This window comes from Columba livia, chromosome 26, assembly GCF_036013475.1.
Source record: "Columba livia isolate bColLiv1 breed racing homer chromosome 26, bColLiv1.pat.W.v2, whole genome shotgun sequence".
Lineage (NCBI taxonomy): Eukaryota > Metazoa > Chordata > Aves > Columbiformes > Columbidae > Columba > Columba livia.
This window is the reverse complement of record NC_088627.1, coordinates 4,697,018-4,715,329: the sequence shown is the minus strand read 5'-3', so window position 1 is coordinate 4,715,329 and position 18,312 is coordinate 4,697,018. Positions and strand designations below refer to the sequence as shown.

Sequence of the window (18,312 nt, the reverse complement as noted above, 5' to 3'; positions counted from 1 at the left end):
TTCATCATCCACCAGCTTTTGTGTAAAGCAGCCAGGTTTGGAGCAATACCCCAGGGAGGGAGCCGCTTGCACAACCACAGACACCTCCTGCCAAGCAAGTTTTTTTTCCTTAATAACCAATCTGAAATTTCCCTTTGCTTAATTTCAGCTTTTTAATTTCTAGTCACGCCCTATCAACATTTGCTCTCCCGTGACAGGAGGTGTGTGCAGATGGTGACCGCCACGTGCGCGGGGCCACGCTGCACGACACCTCCATGGAGAAACACCCCCAATTCCTGTCACCATCCTCGGGAAATGGAGGGAGAAAGGGGCACCAGGGGCCTGTGTGGGAAATGGGAGCAAGGCTGGGGAAGTGAGGGGTGTGTGAGGAACATGGGGGCAAGGAGGAGAGGGCGAGGGGAATATGGCTGTGAGGGGAGGATGAGACCATGAGGGGAGAGTAAAGGCTGACTGAGGGGGAACATTGGCTGTGAGGGGAGGGCAATGGCTGACTGAGCGGGGACATGGCAATGAGGGGTGAGATGGCTGTGAGGGGAGGTGAGCACTGAGGTGGGACATGGCTGTGAGGGCTAACTAAGAGGGGACATGGCTGTGAGGGAGGATGGGGGCTGACTGAGGGGAGAACGAGGGCTGACATGGCTGTGAGGGCTGACTGAGGGGCCATGGTGATGAGGGGAAGGCGAGGGCTGACATGGCCGTGAGGGGAGGTTAGGGCTGAGGGGGGAAAAGGCTGTGAGGGAGGACATGGCTGTGAGGGGAAGGCGAGGGCTGAGATGGCTGTGAGGGGAGGTGAGTGCTGAGGTGGGACACGACTGTGAGGGGAGGTTAGAGCTGACTGAGAGGGGACACGGCTGTGAGGGGAGGACGAGGGTTAACTGAGGGGAGGACGATGGCTGACATGGCCATGCGGGGACGTGAGGGCTGAGAGGAGTAAAATGCGTGTGAGGGGAAGTGAAGACGGTGTGTGGGCTCCTCACCTCTTTAATCTTCATCCTGCGGCTGCGGGTCTCGGGGTCCTCGCCGGCCCGCCTGCCCCGCACCGGGTGGCGGAGGCTTCGGCGGAACCGCTCGTAGTCGAAGCGGAACGGAGCTCGCGTCTCCCGGGCGGGGGGATCCCCGGTGGCGGGCTCGGCTCGGCGATCGCCGCCCTGCACCTGCTGCCGGGAGCCCGGCGCGGTGTGGGCCGGCGGGCCGGCCATGCGGGCGGCGGTGCGGAGCTTCTCCCGGAGGCGGCGGGGGGCGGCGGGGCTGGCGTGGCGGGGCTCGGCGGCGGCGGGGGGGCTGCGGGGCAGGTCGGTGTCGCGGGTGGAAGAGGAGGAGGCGGAGGAGGCGGAGGAAGAAGAAGAGGAGGAGGTGGAGGCGGTGGCCCGGCGGGGCAGGAAGAGGCGCTTGAAGCGGGAGGAATCGGGCAGGAGGAACAGGGCCCCGAAGCACAGCGTGAGCAGGCCCGAGAGGAAGAGCAGGAATAGGAACTTCTGCGGCAGCCGCAGCCCCAGCGCCGCCGGCCAGCCCGGCATGCCCGGCAGCTTCCGCAGCAGCACCATGGGGCACCGGATCGCGGCCGCCGGGCGGGCTGCGCCGCCAGCCCGGGCAGCACCGCTGGCTTTTGCGGCCGAAGGCTCAGGGATGTGCCCCCCGCACCACCGGCTGGAGCGGCCGCCTTCAGCGGGGACGGCCGGCGGGCGACACGTGGGTGGCTCCGGAGCGGGCTGAGCCGCGGGGCCCCGCCGCTGCCCGCGCTCCTTGCCCGAGAGACTCGCAGGGCGCGGAGCGGCGATTCACAGTCCCTCCTTGCGGCATGAAGGCGGCGGCGAGCGCATCCCGCCGGGGCCGGGCGGCGGGCAGGCAGGCTGGGCTGTGCCGGTGTCAGGCTCCGCCGGACGGCTGTGCCGGGCTGGCTCAGGGAGCGGCGCCGAGGAGGTGCGATCGCTTCTCTCTAGGCGGTAGGTTCATGCTGCAGCATTTCTGCGAGGGGGAGGGAGATAAAAGCGCGTTCATTCAACGCCAAGAAGGGTGCAGCCGGCATTAGAGCCTTTGTCCCGGAGGGTCAGCCGCCTCCCCAGCCGTCCCACCCTCCTTCAGCCACAATAGTTCGTTTTTCCTCTCTCCGGACTTGCCATCAACTCTCTATAGCCTGCGAGCAGCTCCCAGCTCTGCACCATCCCCTACAGCTCCGGGCTCTGCTGGCCGGGCAGCCCCGGGGCCAAGAGGAGCCCGGGAGGGGCAGAGTGCCCGGGGACGGAGAGCAGACAGACAGACACACAGACAGACAGGGGTCAGGCTGCTCCTCACCAGCCTGCCAGGAGCTGCCTCCGCCCGCAGAGGGCTGGAGACTGATGGGGCTGCGAACAAGCCATGCGGAGAGCTCGGCTCGGGCTAAGTTTCATGAGGAAAAAAAGAGAAAATCTACGGATTTTGCTTTGGCTAAATGGATCCCGGCGAATTCCCCCTTTCTCCCAAATCTCTGCCTCGCTGCTAAGAGTTATTCATTCCACCCCACAATCCGCACCTTATGTGCGCTGGAAGAGATAGAGCTCGACTGTCAGACCACGGCAGCAAGCAGGACCACCTTCCAAAAGCAGGACATGTTTTACAGACCTACCTAGGAGCCCCAAATCACCCCTACTCCTACGGGCAGGACCAGCGCTGGCCCCGAACACGCCGCCAAACCCGCCTGGCAGACGCCTGTCCCCAGCCCTGTTTACTCACCCCTCTGACAAATCCAAGCCTCTCTGGCTCCTACAGCGAGCAAAATCTCCTCAGTCCTGCCCGCGCATCTCAAAAGCGCGATCCCCTCGCTGCTGTCAGCGCTTGCGAGTGCGCGCTAAATCAAACGAAGGGAGATGCTGGCAGCCCGCCGGGCTCTCCGGGGAGCGGCTCCTCTCTCCAGGCACCCGGGAGGGAAGTGCCTAACTACATCAAGCTACTTAGAGGTCTCTGTTTTTCACCTCCTCCCCGCCCCGCCTTCCCCCCGAAGGGACCGACCGCGCCGCTGTGCTCCCGGTGCCCGCACACGCACCCGCCCGCCCCCAGCGCCGCTCACTGCGACAGCGCCGCATGCCCCGCCCTTCGCCCCGCCCCTCCGCCTGCCAGCGGTCACTCGAGGGGGAGGCGGGGCCGTCGCAAGCCAATCAGCAGCCCAGGTTCTGCCAGCTGTGACGTTCTCCCCGGGCCCGCGCTCCGCCCTCGCTTGCTATTGGCTAACTCGTGGAGCCTGGCCTTGTCCATTGGCTCCTCCAAACGCCAGGAAAGCCGGGAGACCCACCCTCTTGTTTACCACAGATGCTCGGCTCGGGCTGGCGGAGCGTCTCGCCCCGCCCCTTTCCTCCAGCCGGCCTCCCATTGGCTGCGAGGAGGGCCCCATCCCCGCTGCGATTGGCGGAGGCTGGAGGGCACGAGGTGCGCCCAGCGAGCTGTGAGGGCTCTGGCGGAACAGGGGCGGTGACGCTTCTGTCGCCCGTGTCACCTCTTCCCATCTGAGGGCTCTTTTGGGGTAGATTTACCCGCACAGCCCCCGTAGCCATCCACCCGAGGTCTGGTGTGTGCCTGGGGGGTCAAAGCCCCTATGAAAGGCCTTGTCCCCAGGGCCTGTTGTGTCAGGAGGGACCAGAGATGGTTTGGGAACCACCTCCCTGTGCACAAACCTGCCCTTTCTGGGTTTTATGAGCCCAAAGTCAACTGCCACGAAGCACATCTGCGTCCCAAATACTTAAATCCTCCTGTACAAGAATTAACCAAACCACAGACACCCTGAGAGGTGAGACTACACCAGAGTGAACCAAAGCGCACACCCAAAATTAGAGGAAACTGCTCAGAAACGGACCTGGATGGGTGAGGTCACCAGGATTTGGGGTGAGACACAGGAGCTGCAGCAAGGGGAGGTCACAGAGAAGGGTGAACGGCAATGGGACTGAGCTTGGAAGAGCTAAAAGAGAACGTTTTGTAGCCTGGGAAGGAGCTGGATTTGTGAGGAAAGAAATCAGCTGCTGTTTGCACCTTCTCAGCGTGATCCTTCATAAATAACTAACCCAGCAGGGAAGACCCCTGATGTGACTGCTGGGTCTGCGGGAGCTCGGTGCAGGGCCCCGCGTTCTGAACTGCTCAGCTCACGAGCAGTTAACGTCATTTTCCTCTGAAAAGCGCTGTAAGTGACACAGAGCAGGCGGCAGAGCAGCTCTACCCTGTTTCCCCCAAAATCAGACACGGTCTTGTATTAATTTTTCCTCCAAAGATGGTTATTTTTTAACATGTATAGCTGCCTGGACACTATTTAAATTGATTTTCTTATGAACTGTAACTAGGGCTTATTTTTGGAGTAGGGCTTGTATTTCGAGCAGCCCCAAAAATCCTGAAAAATCACACTAGGGCCTATTTTTGGGGTAGGTCTTATTTTTGGGGAAACAGGATAGAAGCAGGAATCAGGGGCCGCTATCGACCCGGTTGGTCTCACCCCGCCTTACCTTTCCTTACACCACCACTGCTGCAGGTGTTCATCCAGCCAAAAATACCACTAAAAAGTGAAGCTTTGTGCTTTTTAGTTGCCCAGTGGACCTTTACCGCAGTCACCTTCAGACACGCATTTGCATCTTGGTTATTCGGGTTTGAAACATGTCCTTTGAACCATCCCCTGTGGTTTGCAGGCAGGACCAGCTCAACCCGAGCAAGATGGAGATGCAACCACCAGCTCTTGGCCACCATTCCTTGATCACCATTTCTCTGCCACCATCCCTTGGTCACCATCTCTTAGTCATAATCTCTTGGTCACTATCCCTTGGCCATCATCCCTTGGTGACCCTTTCTCTGCCACCATCCCTTGGTCACCATCTCCTGGCCACCATCCCTTGGTGACCACTTCTCTGCCACCATCCCTTGGTCACCATCTCTTGGCCACCATCTCCTGGCCACCATCTCTTGGTCACCATTTCTCTGCCACCATCCCTTGGTCACCATCTCTTGGCTACCATCCCTTGGTGACCATTTCTCTGCCACCATCCCTTGGTCACCATCTCTTGGCCACCATCTCTTGGTGACCATTTCTCTGCCACCATCCCTTGGTCACCATCCCTTGGCCATCATCCCTTGGTCACCATCCCTTGGCCACCATCTCTTGGTCACCATTTCTCTGCCACCATCCCTTGGTCACCATCTCTTGGCCACCATCCCTTGGCCACCATCCCTTGGCCACCATCCCTTGGTGACCATTTCTCTGCCACCATCTCTTGGTCACCATTTCTCTGCCACCATCCCTTGGTCACCATCTCTTGGCCACCATCCCTTGGTGACCATTTCTCTGCCACCATCCCTTGGTCACCATCTTGCAGTCACCATCCCTTGGTCATCATCCCTTGGTCACCATCTCTTGGTCAACATCCCTTGGCCCCCATCCCTTGGTCACCGTCTCTCTGCCACCATCTCTTGGTCACCATCCCTTGGCCACCATCCGTTGGTCACCATTTCTCTGCCACCATCTCTTGGTCATCTTCTCTTCATCACCATCTCTTGGTCACCATCTCTTGGCCACCATCCCTTGGCCACCATGGTCGGTTTTCTCCAGAGCAGCTGCCTGCGAAGGCTTTGGTTTTGCATGGCGTCTCAGAAGAATGGGAAGAAACCTAAAAGCCTTATAAAAAATACATTTCAAAAAATAAACCCACCACAAACCCCCAAACCAAACCAAGAATCCCCACCAAAACAAAACACCCTCTGCTGTCGCGGTGGTCCCTTGATCTCCTTACAGATGGCCCCATGACTGAAAAGGTTAGAGAGCTCTTGCTTGCTAAGAGGATTTGGGGGCATCAAGTAGGATAATAAAATCGACAGCTGAGAATAAACCAAAGGGATAATAAAAGAGGTAGTTCTGAGCAAACCGAAAGTGCCTCACTCCTTGTTTTACGCAGCGGTGAGGGAGAAGTTGAGGGCTTATCTTTTAATTAGGTTCAATTAAGAAATCTTTCTGTTTTGCTTTGTGTTTAGTGTAACATTTTCTTGAAGGCAAACGCTTAGAAATTAAAGGTTTTTTTTAAAAATTAGGTTAAATTAAGATATCGTTCTTCTTAAAGACAAAGCATTGTCTTCGAGGTGAATGTTTAATTACATTTTAAAAATCATTTAGTCTGTGTAATAAGACAGAGGGCCCAGGCTCTTCGTGTGATACAGCCCCAGACAGAACCCAATACATGGAGTTGAAGGAGTTGGGGGGCAGAGTGTAATTACTGGAGAGATGGGGGTCCTGCTGCATCGTGATTGTTGTTTTTAGCAGGTCTGGGAGAAATAATTTCGAGAAAATTACCTTTTTTTAATGGCCATAAGAAAACCAGAATCTAATAGCTACCTTTCTGTGAGCAAGAAAACTACGGAGCGATAGATAATATTCGAAGCAAAAGAGTTTGGCAAGATAATTATGTTCAAGCCTCCAGCCGATCGTTTAAAGTAGGCTTGATCTATTTTGTCCCTCTCTCTGTATAAGACGCTCCGTGTGGCCACGGAGTGGCCGGGATGGCTCTTGTGCTGGAATAACTCTCCAGTTGGCAGCCAGAAAGCCCTTTCCAGCTCTCAGAACCACTCCAAGCCCTGATTTTGAGGCCTCGCAGCAATGAAAGGATAGAGCGGGCGGGCAGAAGAAGAGCTCTGTGTTACTGGCAGGCAGTGTCTTAACATAGCTTTTGCAAAAGAAAAAGAAAATAAAAAGAAAACCAACGCAGCAACCCAGCCTTGTTTCGTTGAAGCGGCGAGAGCTGGTACATTTAAATGCATCCTTAAAGCAGGGCAGCCGCAGCATGTAAACCAGACACCTAAACTTTGGTGATAGCTACAACAAAGCAAAGATAGTGACAACAAAACCGGGTGGAATTGCCAGTTTTGAAAAGGAAGGAGCCCTTTAGCTAGGAGAGAACAAGCGCGGCTGACAGAACAAGGTGCCGTCGGTCGGTGAGTTCTGAAATGATTCCTGTTGCCTTCTGAAATGATTCTTGTTGCCTTCTGAAATGATTCCTGTTGCCTTCTGAAATTATTCCTGTTGCCTTCTGAAATGATTCTTGTTGCCTTCCAAAGCGATTCCTGTCCCCTTCTGAAGCGATTCCTGTCACCGTCCTGCTGTGCGGAGCCGCGTTTGCTGCTCGGCCGGGATGGATCCAGCGCTTCCCACCCCAGGAACATCATGGGGAGGCCAAACCTGAGCATCTTCCTCCTCCCCGCAGCCCCAAAGCTGCTTTTCCTTACAAGCAACAAGGTTTAACGTCTATTTAAAGGCTCGGGTGTGTATAGGCTGTCAGGCTCACTGCGGCTACTGTCATTTTATCTGGTTGTGATCAGATAAGGGGAAATCCATACATTAAACTGCCTGATACATTATGCAAACAACAGCCCTAAACTTTCCCCAAGCCGGGCTCATCTGCACGCAGCGAGGATGAGCCAAACAATCCCCTAATGACTCAGGACAGGAGAAACCTGCCTGATATTGATTATTGTAAGGTTTTAGAAATACAAGCAGAGGACGCAAGGCTCCTGAGGAGCCTGGGTAATTAGGAGCTTCATTATCTGCTATATGACCGTGGTTTGTGGTTTCACAGTGTACGCGGTAGCTTGTTTTTACCCGGGAAGATTGTGCTGTTGCCTTGCGTTACTTAAGGAGCAAAGAGCGAAAAGCGTGATTGCTTATTAGATTAGACCACGTGCCGATGGGTTACGGGGTTTGTTTTGGTAGGAGGGATTCTAATAAGACACTTGAAAGGCTAAATTGTAATAATAAGGTAACCATGGCAATGTCACCAGGACGGGGTGGTTATACAGCCCGGATGCCTTCAGCTGCAGCCTGGAGTACCAACCTACACACCATGCAAGAAAACTAATGTATAAATTAAGTGATAAAGGTAGAAATACATGTTGAAGGCCTCTTTGGAGCCACCTTCCTCCTCCAAATGATCCTATCAGCATCTCTGGACCGTCCTCCACCCAGGAGGAGCTTTGAAGGCTCTGAAGTAACAAATAGCGTGTATCCAAACGTCAGCAGGACAAGGGCAGTGATCCTTCTCCTGTGCTCTGCATTGGGGAGGCCACACCTGGAGTATTGTGTTCAGTTCTGGGCCCCTCAGCTCAGGAAAGAGATTGAAGTGCTGGAGCGGGTCCAGAGAAGAGCAACAAGACTGGGGAAGGGACTGGAACACAAGCCCTATGGGGAGAGGCTGAGGGAGCTGGGCTTGTTTAGTCTGGAGAAGAGGAGGCTTAGAGCTGAGCTCAGCACTCTCTAGAACTACCTGAAGGGCAGTTCTAGCCAGGTGGGGATTGGGCTCTTCTCCAGGCAGTCAGCAATAGGACAAGGGGCCATGGGCTTCAACTCTGCCCGGGGAAATTGAGGCTGGAGATTAGAAAGCAATTCTTTGCAGAGAGAGTGGTCAGGATTGGAATGGCTGCCCAGGGAGGTGCTGGAGGTGTTTAAACTGAGATTGGACATGGCACTTAGTGCCATGACCTAGTAAACAGACTGGAGTTGGACCAAGGGTTGGACTAGATGATCTCTGAGGGCTTTTCCAACCCAGTCGATTCTGTGATTCTGTGAAGAGCAGATAAACTCCTAGTGGATTTTGCCCTGATTTCTTTTAGTTTGTGCTGGGCAGGCGCACCGTTTTCATGTGATAATTTTCACGTGTTAAACCCGTAAAGCAAGAGGCTCCTAAACCCCCTCGTCCCTTCACCAGCCAAGAGTGAGCGACCCCCTGCCCGGGAAGCTATTGAGATGCTGGTAGCGGCTACAGCCAAACCCAAGAGACAGAAAACAGCACATTTTGCCCCAAAACCTCCAAATTGAGATGCACCATCATGCGCTGATCTGCAGGTTTGACTACTTGTCTTTTAACTCCACATTCACACATACCAGATATTAATTACCTGAATTAAGACTGACATCCCGAGATGTGCACCAGCCTTGCTGAGAATTCAAATTCTCCGCTGGCAGGAGCAACGTTTGCACAATGTAAAACCCACCAGCGCCTCAGCCGGGCTTATTGCTAAGAAAAAGGGGAAGAAAGCTGTTTGTATCCAAGATCATAATCCGTTCTGTGTCTCTTGAACCAGAACTGGGTAGGAATGAGCTTTCACAAGGAGGAATCTTGCGTAATTATGGTCAAGGTCTATGGCTCAACAATCTTAACTCTTCTGTGCCAGGGAAAATATAAAACAAGATGAAAAATAGCACAAAAGCAGAAACAGCATAAAGTGTAGGGAGGAAAGAGCAGACACAGTTCTAGCTTATTACTTACTTGTAACACCAGGTGACTAATACAGGTGGCACGAGCTTTTTGTCATTAAAATTGGCATCATCACAATGACTGTACCCTGTTTTCCCCTATTTAAGTGAGATAAAGGCCACAGGAATGCGATGAATTTGCTGATGCGAATGTGGGGCAACATCCTATTTTAGACGGCTTTGGAAATAAGATCCCAAGTGGAAAACGTCTAAGAATAATATTAGAAAAAGAGTTGACTTGTCAGAAAATGCAGTTCAGGGTGATCAGAACTGCAGATGAACTTGGTGAGTAGTTTTGTCTAAGAGAAGTGAACCAAAGACCATTTTGCAACAAGCAGAAGCGTTAAGAAAAGCCCAACAGTTTTAAACCATGCTTAAATATTGGTTTGGGTCAAAAAAGTACCTGGAGTCAACCCAAAAAGTAGTTTGGTTAAGATGTGCTGGTCCTGGCAGCGTCTTGGGGAGTGGATTAATTACCCTCTGCCTACAACTAAACCAGGGTTTATCTCGAGCTGTTTGGAGCAGGAAGATCTGCTCCCGTTTTCAGGTGAAATTCAAGGTTTCCTAATGGGTCTGCAGTGATGATCTCATCTCACAGAATCACAGAACGTTAGGGATTGGAAAGGACCTCAAAAGATCATGTTGGTGGGGACCGGCCCAGGGATTGGAAGGGACCTCGAAAGATCGTGTTGGTGGGGACCAACAGCTCAAAAACGTGCCAAGGGACCCTGTTTGACCAAATCCGGGGATTTTCCAGCCACAATGATGCCTTCGGAAACTGTCAGGATTCTGATTTAGTCGTTAAAGGAAAATCATCTCCCCAAAGGTGAATTTCCATTGATTTGACAACCATCTGTGTGGTCCATTGTCAGGTCCGAATCCAGAGACATCCTCATATCTCTTCCCCCAGACGGGATAATCTCTGCTGTTCTCGAAGGGCTGTGCTGATTTTGCTCTGAGAATGCTGAAACAAATGTACATTTCACCAAAAAAATGTCTTCTTTCATCATATAAATATATCCCTGTTTAGGAGCGGGTTTTAAGGCAAGCCAGGAAATAATGACCAACATCTTCAAATGCTGGGAAGATTAATCACCATGCAGGAGCATGCGAGGAAAAGCTTTTCTGTTCATCCTATTCGTTGTCCAAAGAGAAAAAGAAGATTATATATATATATATGGGGGATAGTTTTAGATGAGGATTAGCATGTGAATTCTTCTGGGCTAAAAGATAAGAGAAACGCGCCAATAATTTTGGGCAGTGATCTCCAACTGGTGGTTTGCAGACCCGTGGGGTTAATACGCTGCTCTTTAGCAATATATTACAAATAATGGAAAGAAAGCCACAAAACAACAGACAACAAGTTATAAACCATATGGAAACACACACAGAGGACATTTGTTTTTTGGAGACCACGAGTGAAAAGAAAAACTCACCAGTTTATGGAGGTTGCAAAGAGATTTATCGAAATAGCTGTTATAGGACAAGCAGTTTTGATTTTTGTCAGCAAGAGATAAGAGAATAAGAAGCCGTTGGGTCAGATTATTAACTGGAGTTATTAGACTTAATGGCAAGTGAGCGGTGGAACCCTCTGGCCATTTGTCTAAGTTACTGTCCAACGTTCCTGCCCTTAGACGGGACTCTCTCTGACACCGCCTAGGAAACCCTGATCAACTCCTTGGATCCAACTCAATTATTCTGCTAAAGTGATGCAGAGAGACCCCAAATCCACTGCAGAGACCACCCTGCACATGATAAATGAGAAGCCAGTGCTGTTACCGAACAAGCACCTTCCCAATGCCAACACATCCGTCTTATTTTCCTCTGTCCCGTCGTGCTGAGCTCATTTCCCTTAAACTTTAAGGCTTTTGAACTCGGCCTTTATGAACCCGGCCAAGAGAAATAAAGATGCCTTAGGGCATTTGAGTGGGATCACGTAAATATTCCCATTACAGGGAAAACGCAGCACTTGCAAAGAGTTAAAAGTCATTTAAACCGTGTGCGGCAATGAAAATCCCAGCTTATAGCGCTACGTATTGGGCATCCTCAGGTGACCACTAAGACTCTGTTAAAATCATCTGTCAACTGTACAGTAACTTAGCGGAGGGTAAAGTAGGTCAGAAGACGACCTTTGGGCGATTATATGAAGATGAATACGCAGGTTCCGGAATATTTTATTGGCACCGCTTGGGTGTTACCGGCCTCTTCTGCAGTGACCTGGAGCTGCCGGGTTATTGATCGGGATAAACGCCTCGTGTTCTGCACGGATCCGGGTGCCTGGCAGGGGAGGCCCCTTCCCAGGGTAAGCGGAATGTAAACCTCTTGCAAAGAGGTCGATAGTCCATAGGAAGAAAATGAAAAAAGAAAAGAAAATATAAAGTTAATGGGGCAGATGTTCCAGCAGCTAAATATATTTCTATTCCCTGTAGAGGGGAGGAAAAGTTGTTGAAGTGCTTTGCTCTGCCAAATTGCAGAATGACCCTTTTCCCTGCCCAGGCACAGGAAAACAGACGCCGTGGAGTTCATGGTTCCAGAGTCAGATCATCAGTACCCAGAACATAAATACAAGTTAAGATTTGAAACAATCAGAATCCAAAGCCATAAAAGAGGAAGGATCAGCACTTTGCAGACATGCTGGTGTCACAGGCTGCTCTCGCCCCGAAAGGACTGATGCTCATTTTTAAATATCAGCTTTCCCTTGAGCACCAATACCCCTCGGTGGGTCCGAACCCACCTCGCATGGTTCCTTCTTTCTGCTGGATGCTGCACCCTGTCCAACCTGAAATATGGAAAGAGCTCCGTGTAGCCCAGAATAACCTCAAAGTCACCTTCAGGGTGAAGTTCACCCATCCTGACCTGGGAAACAGGTCACTCCTGCCACCGCCCCGGTGAATCACAGCCTGTGCTGTTTACACGGGAGCCCGGGGACCTTTACACCGAATCAGGCTGGGGAAAAGAGATGTCCCCTCTAACTCGTGACGAGCGCAAGCAAAACGCGTCCCCTGGCAGCGACACGGCTCATAGGCACCTCATCATCTCAATGTGATCACAGAATCACAGAATGGACTGGGTTGGAAAAGCCCTCAGAGATCATCCAGTCCAACCCTTGGTCCAACTCCAGTCCGTTTACTAGATCATGGCACTAAGTGCCATGTCCAGTCTCAGTTTAAAACCCTCCAGGGCCGGTGAGTCCAGCACCTCCCTGGGCAGCCATTCCAATCCTGACCACTCTCTCTGCAAAGAAATGCTTTCTAACCTCCAGCCTCAATTTCCCCGGGCAGAGTTGAAGCCCATGGCCCCTTGTCCTATTGCTGACTGCCTGGAGAAGAGCCCAATCCCCACCTGGCTAGAACTGCCCTTCAGGTAGTTCTAGAGAGTGATGAGCTCAGCTCTAAGCCTCCTCTTCTCCAGACTAAACAAGCCCAGCTCCCTCAGCCTCTCCCCATAGGGCTTGTGTTCCAGTCCCTTCCCCAGTCTTGTTGCTCTTCTCTGGACCCGCTCCAGCACTTCAATCTCTTTCCTGAGCTGAGGGGCCCAGAACTGAACACAATACTCCAGGTGTGGCCTCCCCAATGCAGAGCACAGGGGAAGGATCACTGCCCTTGTCCTGCTGACCACGCCAGTTTGGATACAGGAGATCCTCCAGTTGTTTTGAGGACAGAAAAAGCAGGATTGGAAAGGCACAGAGCATTGGGGGCAGGGGGAAGCACCTCTGGAATAGAACCAGCGCACTCGCTGTAAAACTCATGTGCTCGTACCTGTCTGAAGTCCTTAAATAACTTCAGCAGAAGCTTTTCCCATTTTCACGTTCCACAGGCTTGAGGCAGATCAGCTCAACACATATTGATAAATGGGAGAGCACAAGGGAGCAAGTAACCCAGATTCTGACAATCTTCCCCGAGAATGGAGGCTGGAGTGGATCACTGCGTTTTAACCAACATGAATAAACAAGGTCCACCCTCCTGTCACCCCAAAAAGCGAAGCTATGTCTTCCCAGCACCATTTTCAGACACATACAATCCCATTTTGCTGCCCAGCCCCAAAGCACTTATGGATGCATCAAAGCCTCAGACATAAACATGGAGCATCAAATCCATCCCAATGGAAGCAGCGAATTCCTGGCAGAGCAGCACGGCCCCACCTCCCTGCCCACAGACATACCACTGGGTGACAAATACTCCCAATTACCTGGGGCTGTGGCTCCTGGGACTTATTTAATTACTCCGAGAGGTACGAAGGTGGGTTCAGGGCAGCTGTGCATCAAAAGCTCCGTCGGTGGCTCAGGGAACCCTGCTGGAGCTGGTGAGTCCCTGCCTGGCGTCAGCGCTGGGATTTCTGTTTGGCCTCATGTTCTCAACATAAAGCAAATATTTCTGACCCATGGCTTCAATAAAACCATGTGAGAGCGCACTCGGTTGTCATCTTGCTCACGCATCAACCACAAAATTACAGGTTCCTGCTATAGACTCGTTATTAAAAGGTGATTTCGCGGGAGCCGTAAGAGGGTGATTTTCAAATATGAGCCGGATCTGCAGGTCCAACAGATTCTTTTGCATCATTCTCAGCCCTCTGTAACCACCACCTCCTCTCGCTCTGACTTTTCTTAGCTAAACACACGAAACCCGGTTGATCTGAAAGTCCCCGACAGACGATACACCTGGTTCCTGTCCCAGCATCACAACCGCACCCAAAACCCATGAGTTCTCACCCCTTTTTTCACAACACAGAGCTTCCCCGACCCTTCCTTGCAAACACATCAAACCTGCCACACAACCCCGACCCATTTTCTCGGTTAACTCTCCAGCTCTGGGCTGCATTTGGTGAACCGCAGCCGCCCGTCTGCACGTCAGCTCTTATTCTGCAGAGGTTAAGCCACGAGGAATATTTTGTGGTTTAAAAGATTGCCTCGTTCCACTGTAATTTACATGTTCTGCTCTGCAAATACATCCTTGAACCACCTCTGGGGAAAGCGCAGGGAACGATGACCCGGGAATGTGACACACGGCAGCGGGAAACGACATGAAAAACAACATAAAGAAAGCAAATCTCTGCTGTTATGGAATACAATAAGATCCCAGATACATCAAGTTTTGGTTTAAGATCTTATTCCTACATACATTTATTAAACCTTTGTTCTTAACCTGAGTTTTCCAAGCCTGGAAACAGGGTTTACTACCATAACTTTATACATGAGCTTAGAGGAAGGCCATGGGCTGCTGCTTTTTTATATAGAATACCTTCCTGCCTGAGCAGTTTTGACCCGCTATTGATCCAGATGGCACGCAGGATTCCCATAATCGAGCCTGAAGAAATAAAACAACAAATCTCTATTTCTTGCAGCGTGTTTGTTTCTTACATTTGACAGCTCCGCAGCGATGGGGCTTTTCATGAGGAAGATGAAGGAAAAGCTGTAACTGCTCTGGTCAGACGGCACCAGGGAGGCCCAGACGTGGGGATGGCAGCTGAGAAATATCAGGGTGTTTTCCCACCTTTTAAAGGCCGAGCGGCTGCCGACGTCGTTTCCTGGGGATGACAAGACGGGATTCTGAATGAATAAAATATAAATAAGACTCGCTCCAGCATGTAGAACAACAAGCGGGTTGGTGATGCTGCAGAGCTCAGTGGTCCCCCCTTCTCTTCCCTTCCCCTAATCCAAGAGGGAATTTACACCAGCTGAACCCAATTCTCCGGTTTCCCGGGATAACCAGGAGGCACCGACTCGGATGAAACAAGAATTGCACAAGCAAACCCCATGCCCTCCGTCTCTGGGTAACGAAGCGCTCAGGCAGTTATTAGATCTTTCCGTAGGCAGCGTATTGATGGAGAAAGTGCTGTGTATACAGTTGTTTATTTGCAAAAAAGGCAGGAAAACAAAATGTCTATTAAAATCCCGCACCTCTGGGACTGTCTTTGAAAGGCAAGTGATGTGACTGCGGGAGGAGTGATCAGCCTGCGATAATTTAGATGTTCCTGTTGCTATGGATACTTTCTGTTTTTTTTAAGTGAAGCATACCGTTATAATTTAAATTTCCAGTAACAAAAAAAGGCGGCGTATTAGAAGCAATAAAAAATGCCAGAGATGTGTTTTATCCTTTACTGTCTGCGTTACTTGTGCTGTGACAGTACAGAGAAGTGATCACATTGCCACGTCTGAGATTTAATTCTTTGGCACACTTTATTACATTAATTAGACTCGGGGCTCGTACGTACGAGTGTGATCCCGCAATAGCCCAGTGATGGGATGTGGCATTAAAGGGTTTAGGTAGAACAAGACCTGACAAGCAGCAAGTTTGGGGGCTGTTGGGGCGAGATTTGGGTAGGGAGGTGGAAACACAAACGTACAAGCCAAATAACTCCCTGCAAAGTGTCATCGTCAAGGCTTTTAAGCGAAAAACAACTTTCCCCGGGGTGACATTACCACTATGAACAGCCGAGACAGAAAGTGCTGCTGCGGTTTGCAGTGAGAATGGTGGGACACTCAGCCCTGGGACTGTTTTCCTCTTTTAGGGATGGCAGAGATCTTTGCTGAGGAAGAAATAGGTGGAAAGGTGAAAATCCCACCCTCGGAGGCAGAAAGGGGAACCCTTCCCAGGGAGAAACTGCTCCCCGTTTCCAGCCTCTCCTGGTGCAACTTGAGGCCGTTTCTTCTCATCCTGTTGCATCCACGCTCCAAAATGACCCAGTGATACAATTAATTATGAAAAATAAAAGTATAAATTAATGAGTGCTTGGTCGCTAATTACTTTCTACCTGCACATTCACTGCGCAGCTGCCTCTGATCTTCAAGCTCTTCCCACATCTGCTCTCTGGCCGCATTTCCACTTCCATCTTTCATCTCCCAAAAATTCCTTGTCCTGTATTTTCTAATGACCCGACATCCCTTCCCTTCGCACAGCCAGTATTTCTCCTCTGAGCCACGAGACAGCTGGAGGTGTTTGCTTTCAGCAGGGAAATAAGATAACAACCAAACCTCCAGCAACCTACAACATTCCTCCCCATTATCCCTCCCCAGGGTGTTCGAGGAGAGGTGCTGAAGAAATGAAGTAATGCAATATTAAGGCTCCCTCTGTCTCCAGTGATATCTACGCGCTCTGATAAGTCACTCACAGCAGATGCTGCTCAAAGGCCTTGGCTGGTGGCAGAGGCTCCGCTCGTTTGCAGCGGGTAATTCAACCAGCTCCTGCGTCCTCTGCTGCAAACGGGAGAAGCTTCTGGGTCCTCCCAAGCCCCCGTTGCCTCTTGCTCAGCTCCAGTGCCCAACGGGGCTCGTGTGGCCTCCGCTGATTTTATTTTGCAGCAGAGCGAGGGGACAAATTGGGCACCACCAGCCCCAGGTACCATTGACACGATGGATTGAGGCACCAGGTTTGGGGGAAGCTGGAGCTGGTTGGCGGGATTCCCTCTGAAGGAGGGTGTCCAAAAGTTCACTTTGGGACAAGTTGGTGAAGTTTTGGCACTGAAATTTTTTCAGGAATCACACAATCCCAGAATGTCAGGGGTTGAAGGGCCCTGGAAAGCTCATCCAGTGCAATCCCCCCATGGAGCAGGAACACCCAGATGAGGTTACACAGGAAGGTGTCCAGGCGGGTTGGAATGTCTGCACAGAAGGAGACTCCACAACCTCCCTGGGCAGCCTGGGCCAGGCTCTGACACCCTCACCCCCAACCGGTTTCTTCTCATATTTAAGTGGAACCTCCTGTGTTCTAGTTTGAACCCATTACCCCTTGTCCTGTCACTGGTTGTCACCAGAAGAGCCTGGCTCTATCCTCCTGACACTCCCCCTTTCCATATTGATCCCCAGGAATGAGTCCCCCCTCAGTCTCCTCTTGTCCAGCTCCAGAGCCCCAGCTCCCTCAGCCTTTCCTCACACGGGAGATGCTCCACTCCACACAGAAGAGCTCCAGCAGAATAACCCTGCCCCCTTCTCACCTGCCTGTGTTTCCCAGCTCCCTGCGATGGAAACTCCGACACGAGCCGTTTGCTGATCACAGCACCACGTTGCCGATGCTGCATCACGGCTCTGCTCTTCTGCTGCAATACTCTCCTCCCGCCGTTAAGTGCTGCAAACCCTGGATGAAGTTCAAAAGCAGAGACGCGCTCGCAAGAATTCCCATTTGCTGACCCGTGACGAGCTCTCTAGTCCATGCCCCGGGTCCCAGCAAAGGCTTCCAGAAAACGTCACCTCTGCTCGCTGGTTTTTCTGGTTCAGCTCTTGGCTGAATCCCACGGGGGTCGGGCTGTTTGCTGCTGCCAACAGGCATCACGCACCACCCAACAACACCCGCCATCCTGAGCCAAAGCACACTTGCGCTTTTCCACCAGGACGGTTATTTATTCCTGCTTCAGAGCGTACAAAGCTTTGCCGAGCAGCCCACAGCACCCCGGGGCTGGCTATAAAACCCACAAACCAGCATTCAGGTGTTCGGATGAAATGTCGCTCTCTTTATTTGTGCTTTAAAAGAGAATGATCTGGGTAGCGACAGCCCTGGAGCTTCGGCACGAATTTACAAACCGTCTCAGGCTCCGAGGAGCCAGAAGTTGAGAGCTCAGGATCTGCGGCACCGCAGCCGGTTTGTAACCTCAGAGCTGCATTTGACTCGCATCCCACAACTGACTTTCTGTTGAATAAAGAGGAGACATCAATTCGTAATAAACTGAGCATTGGCACGTGAACCCAGCCTGTAACTGGGCAGCAATATGCTGGGTTTGGGGGTGCAGCTTTGGAACAGGCAGGAATGGGAGGGGCAGCATCTCTGCCAAGTCCCGTTGCTCTGCCCGCACCCCAAGGCGAGCGCGGTGCTGCTCACAGGTTCGATCTGCTCATCAGCATCCCCAACTGAATTTCCAGACGAGCGTGGGCAGCGCCATGAGCCCGTGGCTACAAGAGCCAGGTCACTCCAGGCTGGCAGGAGTCGCAGCAGGACGGCACATGCACCGGGCAGCGCTGGGCTCTTTTTATTTAAAATGCAGCTGGATAAACTGAACTCCCCCGGGGAGAAGCACTTGGCACAGCGACTCAGGAACTCTCATCCATTAAGAGATTTTAGGGTTTGGGGTGAGCAGCACCACGC

At 51.9% G+C, this 18,312-nt stretch overlaps 1 protein-coding gene and 1 long non-coding RNA gene across 2 annotated transcripts in view; both read right to left on the bottom strand.

The window, feature by feature from the left end:
- Nucleotides 1-3,033, bottom strand: part of MAN1C1 (mannosidase alpha class 1C member 1) — a 63,284-nt gene extending 60,251 nt beyond the window's left edge. Inside the window, exons 1-2 of the mRNA XM_065041835.1 lie at nt 2,710-3,033; nt 978-1,965 (exon numbers count right to left, since the gene is read on the bottom strand). Coding sequence (XP_064897907.1) covers nt 978-1,544 — 567 coding nt within the window. The 5' untranslated portion in view covers nt 1,545-1,965; nt 2,710-3,033. The remainder of the gene's footprint in view (nt 1-977; nt 1,966-2,709) is intronic.
- A 7,647-nt stretch (nt 3,034-10,680) lies between these two features.
- Nucleotides 10,681-17,505, bottom strand: LOC135576439 (uncharacterized). Its single transcript, XR_010468183.1, has 4 exons — nt 17,171-17,505; nt 14,910-15,766; nt 13,430-14,764; nt 10,681-11,562 (listed from the first exon to the last, which is right to left on the bottom strand). It is a non-coding gene; the product is annotated as an uncharacterized LOC135576439 (long non-coding RNA).
- Between the last annotated feature and the right edge of the window lie 807 nt (nt 17,506-18,312).